Genomic DNA, 15,618 nt, shown 5'->3' on the forward strand with positions numbered 1-15,618 from the left:
TGGTTGGTTGGTTGGTTGATTAAATAATGTCAGTGGCATACCTCCATTAGTATCTGCAGAATAGAAAAAAAGGGTTTCTTGGCACCATCAGATTAGGAATGTCTTTGGTCAACAATTAAAAAATGTCTTTGGTCAACAATTAAAAAATGATCACTTTCACTTTGTAAAAACTGAAAATAGTTACATATCAACCAGCAATTCCTGACCATTCCTTCCAATCACTTAACATCATTGCAATGTTGAATACTTGAAAGTCCTAAACATTGCTGTAAGGCAACTTAGCAAACAATATAAGACCATGCAAAGCCTTACGTCACTCAGCTGCTTGGTATTAATCTGCGCTTGTCGCAAAACTGGAGAATCTGGCACTGAAGTAAACTTTATCTGGTCAGGATGCTTCTTGTAGGCAAACTAGGAAGAAAAAGATTTTAAAATTCAGCAGCAATTAATTTAGAGTAGACATCAAGTTAATGATTTTATAATTAATGATACATTTTATGAAGATCCACTGCGTTACCATCAACCATGCAGCCATTCGGCAAAACTACAGCTGAAGAAGGCAGCATTTAAATTGACAGTATCCGCTGCATGAAATTTGAATTCAGTTCTTGTGCCACCACAATATTTCGGGTATTTTTGGATTGTGTAATATCCTTTATTTTATGATATGATATAATATACTACCAAGATTCTTTTATTTTTTAGTTCTGAAGCTCGTAAAAATATGATCTCACTAGAACAATGACTTACATCCTTGCAGGTATCCAGCTTCTTCATGACTTCATATTCTTGAGTTATGGTTTGAGGGAAATAGCATTTAGCCTTTTCATCTTCATAGTCCGCTTTATAGTTTTTCTAGAAAAACCACCAGAGTTCAATAAGCACCATGAATTGAATAAGGGGGGGGGGAGAGAAATAGGTAAAATTCATACTAACGTCACTCTTCAGAGCTTCAATCTTCATGCAATGCACTTGATAGGGGTCCTCAACGGTGCCTATGTACCGGCCCAAGACATCATTTACATAAGGCTCCTTATATTTCACCTGTGGAGAAAAAACACTCACACATTGTAGCAAAGCAAACAAGACTATGTCTGGAGCAGAAACAAAGGAAGAATCTCCACCACACTTACCCCACTAAATTTCTTAAGAGTGTTGTCCACTTGATACTGTGGAGTCTCACAATAGTTGATGCTTACTCCTTTTGCTTTTTCATACGGTTCCTTATATAACCTCTGCAAGAGTGAAAAAATAGAACAGGGATTTAGAAGATATTTCTCATATGCATGATATTGTATCCCATTAAGAAAGTTAATGGACCAATAGGTAGGAGAAGCCAAGGAACTTGCATATGGTGACCAGACCAGTCCCCTTTCAGCGGGACAGTCCCACTTTTGAATGATTTTTCCCGCATCCCGTGGTGTTTCAAAAATGTCCTGATTTTGGAATAGAAATGAAGGATGGCCAGTGGCAGGGAGGGAGGTCAGGAAGGGAGGAGCATATTTCAATTATAACCCCAACACCTCTGCTGGTTGCCCCCCCCCCCCCCAGTCCTGAAGTCTGGCAAAGTTTGCAAAATGTTTGGAGCCAAATGCGTGCATAGCTCTTCCAGGGAGGTGCTGAGCTTCTGCCCTTTGGCTTTGGAGGCGGCCTCTCCTACAGCTGCAGCCCCCCGCCTGGCTGGAGCTTCCCTGGCAACAGCGGCAGATGAGTTTTTGGGCCCAGCAATGGGTGTCCCAGCTGCCTAACCTCCCTCCCGGCCCAGCCAGCAGGCCAGTGCCAGCCCCACGCCCATGCCCAGTGCAGCGCTAGCATGTATGGCGTCCAGTAACACATCCAGCCACCACCGTTGGTGCCTCCACCCTGGAGCTCCCGTTCACAGCCGACCGCCCTATTGCCTCCCTGCAGCTACTTCCCGGTGCAACTGCTGCCAGCACCCTCCTGCTCCTACTTCGCCCCCTGCTTTGCGGTGCCATATTTGCTGCCCACCCCATTGCCCCACACCCACCTTCACTGCCTGGCCCCGCTGCCCCTGCAGGCCCACCTTGGGCCCAAGCCCTTCCTGCTGCCCAAGAGCTGCAACAGGGGAGGTGGCAGCATTGTGTACGAGAGAGAAAGAAAGAGAGAGATAGCAAGAGAGAGAGAGTGAAAGAGAGAGAGAGAGAGAGACACACACACAGAGAGAGAGAACAAGAGAGAGAGAGCAAGAGAGGGGAGAAAGAGAGAAAGGGAGGAAGGAAGAGAGCGAGAAAGAGAGAGGGGGGAGGGAAGGAAGGAGAGAGAAAGAGACAAGAAGGATGAGAGAGAGAGAGAAAGAGAGAAAAGACAGAGGGGAAGGGATGAAGAGAGTAAGAATGAGGGAGGAAGGAAGAGAGAGAAAACGAATTTTTTTTGCTAATTTTTTTTGTAAACTTTTTTTAGCCCCCCTCCTCCCCCCACTCCCCATGGTGTCCATCTTTCCCAATCTTAAAATCTGGTCACTTTAAACTTGCACCATAGTTGGATTTGATGGGTGAAAAGTTTAACAAACCAAAAAATATTGTTCAATATGTATACCATATAAACAATATACCAGTATTCATTTGAAATTAAGTATAGAGCCAAGATTATAATAGTTAATTTAAAAAAAAAAAAGTTTAGGACTTGTTATTCCATACTCAGACTCATTACTTGTAATCTACTGGAATCCAAGAAAAATGTTGTATGCCTCCCGCACTTCCTACTTTCACAGTACTATACATTGAGGTTACTTACATCACTTTGTATCTTGCCTACTTTCAGTGAGTGCCGGATCCTAGGATCATCTTCAACACTCAAAGCTCCAATAAGCTTTCCTTTGCTCTTTTCGTAGCCCTTCTTGTACTCAACCTAATTGTGAAAGGAGAATGACATAGTTTCATATGCTATAAATTGGTATAAAAAAGCCAAGAATCGCCTTTTAAAAATTCTGTGTAACACTTACCTCACTTGCAATTTTTTGTTTCGCTTTGGCAGCCAGAATCGGGATGGCATCCATTTTGATATCAAACTTCTTTGCTTTGGATTGATCCCAGTCATACTTATACCAATTCTAGTCAAATGAGAATGATAAGAAAACATAAGGAAATGGTAACATAAAGAATCAGTGCAACCATTTACTGTAGAAAATATATAAAATCAGAACAATCTGGCATAGTCAAATCATGCATTGAAATGAGTATACACTTCAAAAACCTGGTTTGTAACATGTATTGCTAATATACTGTATATTACTCAAAGAAAAAGAACTACTAGGTTCATCTGTGTGTTAATTTTATATTTGCGTTTTATATTTATTTATCTATTACTAATTACGGTAATTGGTTTTATATGCTTCATTCTCTAATCTTTCTTCATCTCTGCTGATTTTTTTAAATCATTCCACCTGTCAGTCACTTCCCCACTTAGCCTTTTCTTAACCAGTATATCTCAATTTCTTTTACCTGCTTGTCTCCCAGCTCTCTCTCTCTCCCTCTCTTTCTCTCCCCCTCTCTCCCCCCCTCTCCCTCTCCCTCTCCCATTCAGTCATTTATTTTTTTTCCTTTTAGGGATTTCTTCCATTCCTTACTCTTTTATAATAATTCTCCCCAAGATACCATCCAGATGCAGGGTCCCTAGTACTAATAATTCAAAGTCAATGTCCAGGTATGCCACCTTTCTTCTTTAGTGGTAAATAAAAAATGAAGCAAGCAGCGAGATTGGGAAGGGGGAACTACATAGAATATGAAAACCTCTGCTCATTCATTGAATTCTGTAACTAGAAAAGTAACTGCATCATAGTAGCCACATCTGAAAGTACCCATTGTTACTTCCTCTTGCTTTCAATTTTAAAAAAGTTATTTCTAATTAAGCATTAGACTGTCCTTCCATTTTCCCCATTCTTTTGGACTTTCTTCTTTTGCATTTTTCTCCTTCAGAACATAGCTAGTCTAAACCAGCAATCTCTATCTCTACTTCTATCTCTATCAAGTGTCTATCTATCCTATCTATCTGTCTTACCGTCTGTCTGTCTGTCTATTTATTTATTTATTTATTTATTTATTTATCCATCTATCTGTCTGCTTTTACATCACTAATATTATAGGCATTAACTCATTCATAGTAGTAATACTATTATTAATTATGAAATTGAATCACAAGAACAGTTGTCCATAATACATACATCACTGATATTATAAGCATTGACTCTGGACTGGAGAAGCAAAGGAGTATCTGGTGGTATGGAACATCTGGATTTTTCTGCCTCATGTTTGGCTTTGTAGTTCATCTGAAATGCAGAATAAGCAATGCCATAAAATGAGTTAACATTAAAAAAAAGTTGAATTACAACACTACTATTCATTGCTAACATGAGATCTGATCAGGGCAACAGAATCAAATGTTTCAACTCAGACATTTCAAAAGCAAGCCATAGTTAGCCATTTGGTTCACCAACATAAGGATGTGTATCAATAGAATGGATCAGTATAAATTATCTGGAATGAAATATGCCTTACATGCAGACAAAACAGTTTGTTTGCTTTCCTGTGATGCAGCTTCTTTAATAAAAATGGTAAGAAATTGATAAAACTTTTGGTGTGTAGAGAAATTTCAGGCTGGTATTTGAACACGCTATCATTAAGACTTAAGGCCATTTGATGCAGTGGTTAAGGCATCAGGCTAGAAAGCAGAAGAGAGTAGAGTAGAGTAGAGTAGAATAGAATAGAATAGAATAGAATAGAATAATTATTTATTGGCCAAGTGTGATTGGACAAGCAAGGAATTTATCTTTGGTGCATATGGTACATAAAAGAAAATATACATTTGTCAAGAATCATGAGGTACAACCCTTAATGATTGTCATAGGGTCAAATCAATCAGGAAACAATCAATATTAATAAAAAATCTTGAGGATACTGTGATTATACAGGAAATTGTGAGCTCTAGCCCTGCCTGTCCAGCTGTGACTGTGAAGCAATCACCCTCTTTTTCTCAACCTTAAGAAGGAAATAGGTAGGCACAAACTATTTCTGAAAATATTTGCAAAAAACCTGCAGAAATTAGTCCAAGCAGTCATCGGGAGTCAAAAACCCAATTCAAAGACACAAAAAAGCACCACCAACTCATTAAAACTAGTTTCTGGACTCTAAAATGCATGACACCCACCTACTTTGATATCTTATCTGTGTGAGATCTAATTTCCTATTCTTTTAATAGAAATCAAGTATGCAGATATAATAGGAGGAAGCCAATTTTATTCCCCCAGTAGTCTCATCACTGCCCCACAAAATCAGAGGTTGTATGTGTATAGAGGAGAACAAAAAAAAAATTCCTGTCTTACTGCTAGAAGTCTCATTTCACTTTTCAGTTTATTATAATTGGTAAACATAGTAATGTCTGGAAAAGTGGGTTTGGTACTTTAAGGATTTTTTTTTTACTACATGAAAGGAAACAACCACCATACTGAAAAATATGCTAGGATAAGCGAAGAGGAAGATTCTTCCTAAACCCATCTCCATCAATTTCCTTCTATATCCTGCATGATATCAGATTCCCAAGAGAACACAGTTCTGAAACCTCTATTGCATGGGTGTCAAACTTGATCACATAATGTGACATATCGCAATGTTCTTTTCCTTTGTGGAGTCAGGCTGGCGTGGCCTGCACATGATGCACCCAGTCAGCGGGCCGCCAGTTTGAAACCCCTGCTCTATTGGAAACTACAGTGTTCCCTCGATTTTTGCGGGTTCGAACTTCGCGAAAAGTCTATACCACGGTTTTTCAAAAATATTAATTAAAAAATACTTTGCGGTTTTCCCCCCTATACCACGGTTTTTCCTGCCCGATGATGTCATATATCATCACCAAACTTTTGTCCACCTTTAATAAATATTTTTTTAAAATAAATTTTAATAAAGAAACATAGTGAGTAATAATCTAAATGGTTGCTAAGGGAATGGGAAATTGCAATTTAGGGGTTTAAAGTGTTAAGGGAAGGCTTGTGTTACTGTTCATAGCCAAAAATAGTATATTTACTTCCGCATCTCTACTTCGTGGAAATTCAACTTTCGCGGGCGGTCTCGGAACGCATCCCCCGCGAAAATCGAGGGAACACTGTATTGTTTATTCAATATGCAATAATCTAGGTACGTTTCTTGGTCAACCATGAGTTATTCATTCACCTTTTCGTTGTTAAACATGCAGCATTATGACTGGAAACATTTTGTCACACACAAAGCTTCACAAAGTATAAAAATCGGAGAGTAATTCATTCTTTAAGTTGCAGGTTAACTTACATCGCTTAACTGCTTGGTATTAATCTGTGCTTGTACCAAGACAGGAGAATCAGCCACCTGAGTAAACTTAATCTGATCTGGAGGCTTTTTGTAGACAACCTGGTTGAAATGAAAACAAAGCGTAATGAATATTCAGGCTGCAATGCTTATACAATTCCGTATGTGGTTCCGACGAAAATTGGGATGTAAACTACCCTGGATATATGTATTTTCTTTTTATGTTTGTGTGTTTTTATATGTTTATTTTGCTTTAAATAAAAAAAATTTAGAAAAAGAATATTCAGGCTGCAATGTTATGGTCTTCCATTTTTGTATCAACATATAGAAAATATTTAAAACAAAAAACAAAAAAGCAGCGGTCAGAAAAAATAGCATTGCAGTTAATGATGCTGATTGAATAAACAACTAATTGGGAAAACTTTGATATAATACCATTGTCTGGAATTCTCAGAGATTTTTTTTTTAATATCAAAGCATATAATCATCAAGAAATCTCAGTATGTTTTGTATCTGGGATAAACCTGTTGCATCTAGAATACATTAAGAATAATCAAGGAGAGACGTTGGGGGGGTGGAATCAGTGGTCTTTGTCTTGTGACCACTTTTGAATCCATTATCCAGGCAGATAATAACTGTCAAGCCAGATGCTAGCCAGATATCTATAATTCTGGCGTGTTCAGTGATGAGCCAGTCCTGGTAGGGGCCACTCTGCAGAGTGGTAATAAAATTGCGGATGCGGGCGCGCAGGCACCCTCGCGTGAGATTCAGCTTCTGCGCATGTGCCCAAACCCCAGTCTCACATGAGGACACTCACACAAGCAAGATTTTGGCAATTTTCACCAATTTTTTGCTTCTGCGCATGCACAGAAGCAAAAATAGCAGTTAAAATCACTGAAATCTCTCTCATGTGAGTGTCCTCATGCAAGATTTGGCTTTGGGTGCATGCACAGAATATTTTAATTTTAATTTTAATTTTAATTTTAATTTTAATTTTAATTTTAATTTTAATTTTAATTTTAATTTTAATTTTAATTTTAATTTTAATTTTAATTTTAATTTTAATTTTAATTTTAATTTTAATTTTAATTTTAATTTTAATTTTAATTTTAATTTTAATTTTAACTTTAACTTTAACTTTAACTTTAACTTTAACTTTAACTTTAACTTTAACTTTAACTTTAACTTTAACTTTAACTTTAACTTTAACTTTAACTTTAACTTTAACTTTAACTTTAACTTTAACTTTAACTTTAATTTTAATTTTAATTTATTAGATTTGTATGCCACCCCTCTCCGTGGACTCGGAGCGGATGAATCTCATGCCAATGTGCACGCATTAGCCCACCACACGTGCATGCACACACATTGGCCCCTGGGAGCATACTGGTAGGCCGTTGACGGGCAGTCCTTCCCTGGTCATATATAGAGCACCACTTCTGACTATAGTTAAGGCATCTTACCTTAAACTTTGCTATGGTTTGTTTCACAGGGTACAATAAGCGCTTCCATGGCAAAGCTAAGAGTATTGTGCAAATACAAATAGGCTATAAATACAGCAGCATGAGCTAAATCAATATGTATTGAAAGTTACAGTATGTTTGGTTATGATTGTATAGTATCGATTGTTTTTAAGGTAATGGGTTTTAGTTACCGTTTTTAATTATTAGATTTATATCTGTGTTGTTTCATTATTGTTGTGAGCCGCCCCGAGTCTTCGGAGAGAGGCAGCATACAAGTCTAATAAATAATTATTATTATTATTATTATTGTTGTTGTTGCTGCTGCTGCTGTTGTTGTTGTTGTTGTTACAAGTAGTCGACTTACAACAGTTTATTCAGTGACTGTTCAAAGTTACAACAGCACTGAAAAAAGGACTGCTTTTCATACTTAACAACTTTTGTGGCATCCCCATGATCATGTAATCAAAATTCAAATGCTTGTCAACTAGTTCCTGGTTATGACCATTACCGTGTCCCAAGGACATGTGATAATCTTTTGCAATCTTTTCATTAGCAAAATCAATGAGGAAGGGAGATTCATTTAACAACTGTGTTACTAACTTATCAACTGCAGTGAGTCACCTGTGGCAAGAAAGGTCGTAAAACTGAGCAAAACCCACTTAACAAATGTTACACTTAATTGTGTAACAGCTCAATTGTGGTCATACGTCAAGGACTACTTGTATTTCTTGCAATTCTGAAAGCTCTCAGCCTATGACAGTGATGGCGAACCTATGGCATGGGTGCCATAAGTGGCACACTGAGCCATATCTACTGGCATGCGAGCTGTTGCCCTAGCTCAGCTCCAGTGTGCATGTGTGTGCCAGCCAGCTGATTTTTGGCTTGCACAGTGGTTCTGGAAGAGCATTTTTGGCTTCCAGAGCACCTCCGGGGGGATGGGGGAGGGCATTTTTATCCTCTTCCAGCTCCAGGAAAGCCTTTGGAGCCTGGGGAGGATGAAACACAAGCCTACTGGGCCCACCAGAAGTTGGGAAACAGGCCATTTCTGGCCTCCAGAGGGCCTCTGGTGGGGGGGAACTGTTTTTGCCCTCTCCAGCCATTGAATTATGGGTGTGGGCACTCACGCATGCATTATAGTGCACATACAGGCACTTTCGGCACCCGAGGGAAAAAAGTTTCACCATCACTGGCCTATGATAATCATGAAAACATCAAAAGATATCAGATGCTCAATTAAGAAAATGTTGGATAACTTTGACTTGTTTACTATTCAGTAATGTGAACTATCCTTGATCCAACCCATACATATTGTCACTTAATGTGTTTATGAGTAAGAGAATGTACACATTATTAAAGGTGATTATTTACACCACCGTGTCCAATTCTACAGAAAGTGAACTAAACTGATATATGAGATTTTGCTTGAGAAATTATGTATGTGACCCAAACTCATGTTAACCACTAGATGTCATGAGCTGCCTATAAATTAATATTATGATGTAAGATGTTTGAATAATCTACCACCTGAGGGCAAACTGCATATTACATGCAAATGAACTTAAAATAATAATAATAATATAAAGAAATCTCTTCAGGCTGCAGCTTTCAGCCAAGACCAAGCAGACAGCATAGTCTACAAATAGTTTGATTGAATCTTTTTTTCTTATTTAGTCAAACTACCAATTATTCAGTATACCTGCTGGAATATTGGTCTCATGATGTGATCCTAGTTCAACATAGACCAGAATACCTTAGGGACTGTCTTCTGCTGCATGAATCCCAGCGGCCAATTAGGTCCCACAAAGTTGGCCTTCTCCAGGTCCCGTCCACTAAGCAATGCTGTCTGGCGGGACCCAGGGGAAGAGCCTCCTCTGTAGCTGCCCCAGCCCTCTGGAATCAACTCTCCCCGGAGATTAGAACTGCCCCCACCCTCCTCGCCTTTCGCAAGTTGTTGAAAACCCACCTATGTCACAGGCATGGAGAAATTGATATACCCCCTAGCTTTTACGATTTATGTATGGTTTGATTGGGTTGTGTGACTATTTTAATGACAAGGGTTTTTAATTGTTTTTTAAGTGTTGAATTTGTACACATTATTATTGTAGTGAGCTGCTCCAAGTCTCCGGAGAGGAGCGGCCTACAAATCTAATAAATAAATAAATAAGTAAATAAATAAGTAAGTAAGTAAGTAAGTAAGTAAGTAAGTAAGTAAGTAAGTAAGTAAGTAAGTAAGTAAGTAAGTAAGTAAATAAATAAATAAATAAATAAACAAACAAACAAACAAACAAATAAATAAATACCACGATTCTTAAATAGAAAGCAGAATGAATATTCCAATAGAATAAACTATTTGTAGCTCAGAATTGAAAGGCCAGCAGCCCTTAGCAGCTGGCCGACATTTGCCGAAGGGGCTGGATAAACAGGACACCAGTTATTCAGGGGAGGGGCCATTGCAATAATTTACACCTTTGGGCACCTCCCAGTTACCTCTACGGGGTCCTCATAAGCAAGGGGGTGGGGGTGGTGCTAAGAGGCCTACTTAAGGGGTAGCATGCCATCATACCAGTCCTTTTCCCTTTGCACTGCCTCTCAAGTCAGAGCTGTGGCAGAAATGGGTGCAAAGGGAAGGCCTGATGCAACTGCGTGTTCTCCTATGGGCATCTTTTTGGGAAGATGGGATGAGCGACAGTAGTATGAGTGATAGATTTGGCCCACCTGACGCTCTGGAGACAGGAGAGGAAGGGGCATTGATCTCTGGGGTGGCAGAGGGCCGGAATATCCCTGTGTTGCTGGGGAGAGGCAGATATGGCGGGGGTCACAGAGCTAGCCGTTCCAGGGGAACGAGAGACCATTGCTTAATAACGGTCCCTTGTTCCGGCTCTGTGAGCCCAATCTTGGGTACTGGTGATGAGTGTAACTCTGGCCCTGGACTCAGGTTGCTGCTGCTTAATGCCAGGTCGGTGGTCAATAAAGCTCTCCTCATCCGGGATCTGATCCTGGATGAGGAGGCCGACCTGGCATGTATTACTGAAACCTGGCTGGGCCCAGAGGGAGGTGTTCCTCTCTCTGAAATTTGCCCAGCTGGGTTTCAGATATGGCACCAACCTCGACCCCAGGGAAGGGGGGGAGGAGTGGCTATTATAGCCAGGGAGAGCCTTTGCCTACGTGGACTCATTGCTCCGGAAATTGCGGGTTGCGAGTCACTCTTGATGAAGTTGGACTTAGGGGTTCAGGTGGGCTTATTTCTCACGTACCTGCCTCCCAGCTGCGTGTCAAAAGCCCTGCCTGTGCTACTCGAGGAGGTAGCCGGGTTGGCGGTGGAGTTCCCCAGACTTATTGTCTTGGGGGACTTCAACCTGCCGTCACTTGGCGAAACCTCTGGGTTGGCACAGGAGTTCATGGCCACCATGACAGCCATGGACCTGACTCAAGTAGTACGGGGTCCGACTCATGAGGGGGGGCACGCACCTGACATGGTATTCCTTTCCGAGCAATTGAGCAATGGTCTGAGACTAAGGGGCTTAGAAGCAGTGCCTTTGTCATGGTCAGACCATTTTCTACTACGGCTTGACTTCCTGGCTCCAATCCTTCCCCACAGGGAGGCGGAACCAATGAAGATGTTCCGCCCCAGACGCCTGATGGACCCAGAGGGCTTTCAGACGGCGCTTGGGGTTATTCCAGAGGCACTCATCCACAGTTCGGCGGAGTCTCTTGCGGAGGCCTGGAATACGGCTGCTGCGGAGGCTCTCGACCGGATTGCGCCTTTGCGACCTCTCCGTGGCGCTAGACCCCGTAGAGCCCCATGGTTCAACGAGGAGCTCCGGGAGTTGAAACGCCAAAAGAGACGTCTAGAGAAGCGATGGAGGAAGAGCAGGTCTGAATCTGATCGAACACTTGTAAGAGCTTTTATTAAGACTTACAAAGTGGCGCTCAAGGCGGCAAGATGCGCGTACCATGCCGCCTTGATTGCATCAGCGGAATCCCGCCCGGCCGCTCTGTTTAGGGTGACCCGCTCCCTTCTTAACCAGGGGCGAGTTGGGGAGCCCTTGCAGAGTAGTGCCAAGGAGTTTAACACGTTTTTCGCTGATAAAGTCGCTCAGATCCGGGCTGACCTCGACTCCAATTGTAAAACAGAGTCGACTGACAATGAGTCAGTCGAGGTGACTGGGGCACGTACTTGTCCACCTGTCTGGGAAGAGTTTGATCTGGTGACACCTGATGAAGTGGACAAGGCCATTGGAGCTGTGAGTTCCGCCACCTGTTTACTGGATCCGTTTCCCTCCTGGTTGGTCTCGGCCAGCAGGGAGGTGACACGGAGCTGGGCCCAGGAGATTACCAACGCTTCCTTGGGGAGGGGAGTTTTTCCATCACTCTATAAAGAAGCGCTTGTGCGCCCCCTCCTCAAGAAGCCTTCCCTGGACCCAGCCGTACTCAACAACTATCGTCCAGTCTCCAACCTTCCCTTCATGGGGAAGGTTGTCGAGAAGGTGGTGGCACTCCAGCTCCAGCGGTCCTTGGAAGAAGCCGATTATCTAGGTCCCCAGCAGTCGGGCTTCAGGCCCGGTTACAGCATGGAAACCGCTTTGGTCGCGTTGATGGATGATCTCTGGCGGGCCCGGGACAGGGGTTTATCCTCTGTCCTGGTGCTCCTCGATCTCTCAGCGGCTTTCGATACCATCGACCATGGTATCCTTCTGCACCGGTTGGAGGGGTTGGGGGTGGGAGGCACTGTGCTTCAGTGGTTCTCCTCCTACCTCTCTGGCCGGTCGCAGTCGGTGTTAGTGGGGGGTCAGAGGTCGACTCCGAGGTCTCTCCCTTGTGGAGTACCTCAGGGGTCGGTCCTCTCCCCCTTGCTATTTAACATCTACATGAAACCGCTGGGTGAGATCATCCAAGGACATGGGGTGAGGTATCATCAATATGCCGATGATACCCAGCTTTACATCTCCACCCCATGCCCAGTCAACGAAGCGGTGGAAGTGATGTGCCGGTGCCTGGAGGCTGTTGGGGCCTGGATGGGTGTCAACAGACTCAAGCTCAACCCGGATAAGACGGAGTGGCTGTGGGTTTTGCCTCCCAAGGACAATCCCATCTGTCCGTCCATTACCCTGGGGGGGGAATTACTGACCCCCTCAGAGAGGGTCCGCAACTTGGGCGTCCTCCTCGATCCACAGCTCACATTAGAAAACCATCTTTCGGCTGTGGCGAGGGGGGCGTTTGCCCAGGTCCGCCTGGTGCACCAGTTGCGGCCCTATCTGGACCGGGACTCATTGCTCACAGTCACTCATGCCCTCATCACCTCGAGGTTTGACTACTGTAATGCTCTCTACATGGGGCTACCTTTGAAAAGTGTTCGGAAACTTCAGATCGTGCAGAATGCAGCTGCGAGAGCAGTCATGGGCCTACCCAGGTATGCCCATGTTTCACCATCACTCCGCAGTCTGCATTGGCTGCCGATCAGTTTCCGGTCACAATTCAAAGTGTTGGTTATGACCTTTAAAGCCCTTCATGGCACTGGACCAGAATATCTCCGAGACCGCCTTCTGTCGCACGAATCCCAGTGACCGATTAGGTCCCACAGAGTGGGCCTCCTCCGGGTCCCGTCAACTAAACAATGTCGGTTGGCGGGCCCCAGGGGGAGAGCCTTCTCTGTGGCGGCACCGACTCTCTGGAACCAACTCCCCCCGGAGATCAGAACTGCCCCTACTCTTCCTGCCTTCCGTAAACTCCTCAAAACCCACCTTTGCCGTCAGGCATGGGGAAACTAAACATCTTCCCCTGGGCACGTTGAATTTATATATGGTATGCTTGTGTGTGTGTATGTTAGTATAGGGGTTTTTCTTAAATTTATAATATTTTAATTAATTGGATTATGTATTGGATTGTCTTTTCACTTGTTCTGAGCCGCCCCGAGTTTTCGGAGAGGGGCGGCATACAAATCCAAATAATAATAATAATAATAATAAGATGATGGACAGCCCCACACCAGAAACCCAAGTTTCTACCCGATCAGGGGACTGGGACGGAGCTGCCCCTGGGGCTCACAAACATCATTTCCGGTACCGGGTCAGGGCATCGGGCCCTGTGGTTATACGCAGCTTCTGGTTCTAGGTCATGACTTGTGAGCCCTCCCATACCCCTGGGGCGTGGTAAGAGTTGAGTGAAGATGTATAATAGCTTCACACTACTTGGCAAGGAGCTTCGCCCAAAGTTGCCCATGTATGTTTGGCAGTGAATTCCGCCCACTTAGCGACCTCTGCAGGTCTTTATCATAATCAATAAAAAGTGACCCATTATAACCCAGCTCTGGTGTCCGAGTGGTTATTCCGCCTCCTAGGCAATTGTCATCAGCACTAGCCCTGCTGATGTCATCTACTGTAATTTGGATAACAAAATGTCTGCAAGAAAACAAGCAAGTTCAGAGAGCACCAAGAAGTCCTCTTGTCAACTTGAGCCACAAATTGTCAGATTTAAGTCTGTGTTCACTTATGTGGGTGCAGTGTTTGTCTATCTTCAAACCGCATTTTATAATTTAGGCATTCAAATTGCTTGAAATTTATTTTGAAAGACATGCAGACATGTCCCCCCCTCCCAATATGAGGTTCTGAGCAGTGAATGGCTACCAAATTTTTTATTACCACACTGTGTGTGTGGTTTATGCATTTTCTTTCAACATCTTTCAATGCAAATTGGGTGCTCTGGGGTGGAGCCCCATTTTCGCTACCCCACTGCGTCCTCCCCCACCGCTGGTCCAGGCAGCAGCCCACCCCTGATTCTGAGCTATACACGAATGCAAGATTTCACAGCAGCTCTTACATCTTTGCACTTATCCAGCTTCTTCTGGATTTCATATTCTTGAGTCAAAGTCTGGGGGAAGTAGCAGCTAGCCTTTTCCTCTTCATAGTCCGCTTTATAGTTTTTCTAGAGAAACAATAAGGGATCAGTAACCATAACAAATAAGCAAAGCCCAGATTAGGCAGAGAGAATTGATACTCACGTCGCTCTTCATGGCTTCAATCTTCATGCAATGCGCTTGATAGGGATCCTCAAAGGTGCCTATGTATCGGCCCAAGACATTGGCTATGTAAGGCTCTTTGTATTTAACCTTAAAAAAAAGGAACGCCACCAGTTTTTATAAGAAACTGCACAGCTTTACCTAGAGCACATTAAAGAACGAATTCTATTATACTTACATCACTAAAGTCTTTCAGAACATGGTCAATTTTGTACTTTGGCGTCTCACAATAGTTAATACTTTTCGCTTTGGCTTTCTCATATGCCTCCTTATATAATCTCTGCCAGAAAGAAAAAGAATATAAAGCATTATAGCTGTATTTACTGCTCTAAGAGAAACACGGAAAAACAAATGTCAGTTATTCTGCTGATTATGATGCCATCAAACCTATGCTGCCTTCAAACGAAGCAAGCGGGTATAGAATGGAAATCTTTATCTTATCCAAGTTATGAACGCTGAGAAATAAAAGCCTTTCTGGAGGAAATGAGAGAACCAGCATCCTCTTTTCTACAATGATAGACAAGATTTCTGTACAATTTCTTCTTCTAATAAAAGGAAAATCCCTCCTTCCATATGTCTACACACACACGCAAATACACACACACAAAATTTTGTTTTTAACTCTGAGTTGCGTTGCTTCTGGACCTGGGGATAATTTTACAATGGCTCTGAAGCTCTGAGATTTTTTTTTCTTGCATCATCTAAGTTTTGCTACTCTACTTTTTTAAAAAATAAATAAATGGTTATAAAAATAATAGAAACATTTGCTAAGTGAATTTACAAAAGGAAGCAAAGAAAGATGAAACACAGTCTTCAACTGACCCACAATTCATTTAGTGACCATTTGAAG

The 15,618-nt window shown here is 42.4% G+C and overlaps 1 protein-coding gene across 1 annotated transcript in view; it reads right to left on the reverse strand.

Moving 5' to 3' along the window:
- NEB (nebulin) overlaps positions 1-15,618 on the reverse strand; it is a 244,026-nt gene that overhangs the window by 204,658 nt on the left and 23,750 nt on the right. The window contains exons 13-16 of the mRNA XM_070737126.1: positions 14,947-15,048; positions 14,751-14,858; positions 751-855; positions 313-411 (exon numbers count right to left, since the gene is read on the reverse strand). Coding sequence (XP_070593227.1) covers positions 313-411; positions 751-855; positions 14,751-14,858; positions 14,947-15,048 — 414 coding nt within the window. The remainder of the gene's footprint in view (positions 1-312; positions 412-750; positions 856-14,750; positions 14,859-14,946; positions 15,049-15,618) is intronic.

Source organism: Erythrolamprus reginae, chromosome 1 (genome assembly GCF_031021105.1).
Source record: "Erythrolamprus reginae isolate rEryReg1 chromosome 1, rEryReg1.hap1, whole genome shotgun sequence".
Classification (NCBI taxonomy): Eukaryota; Metazoa; Chordata; class Lepidosauria; order Squamata; family Dipsadidae; genus Erythrolamprus; species Erythrolamprus reginae.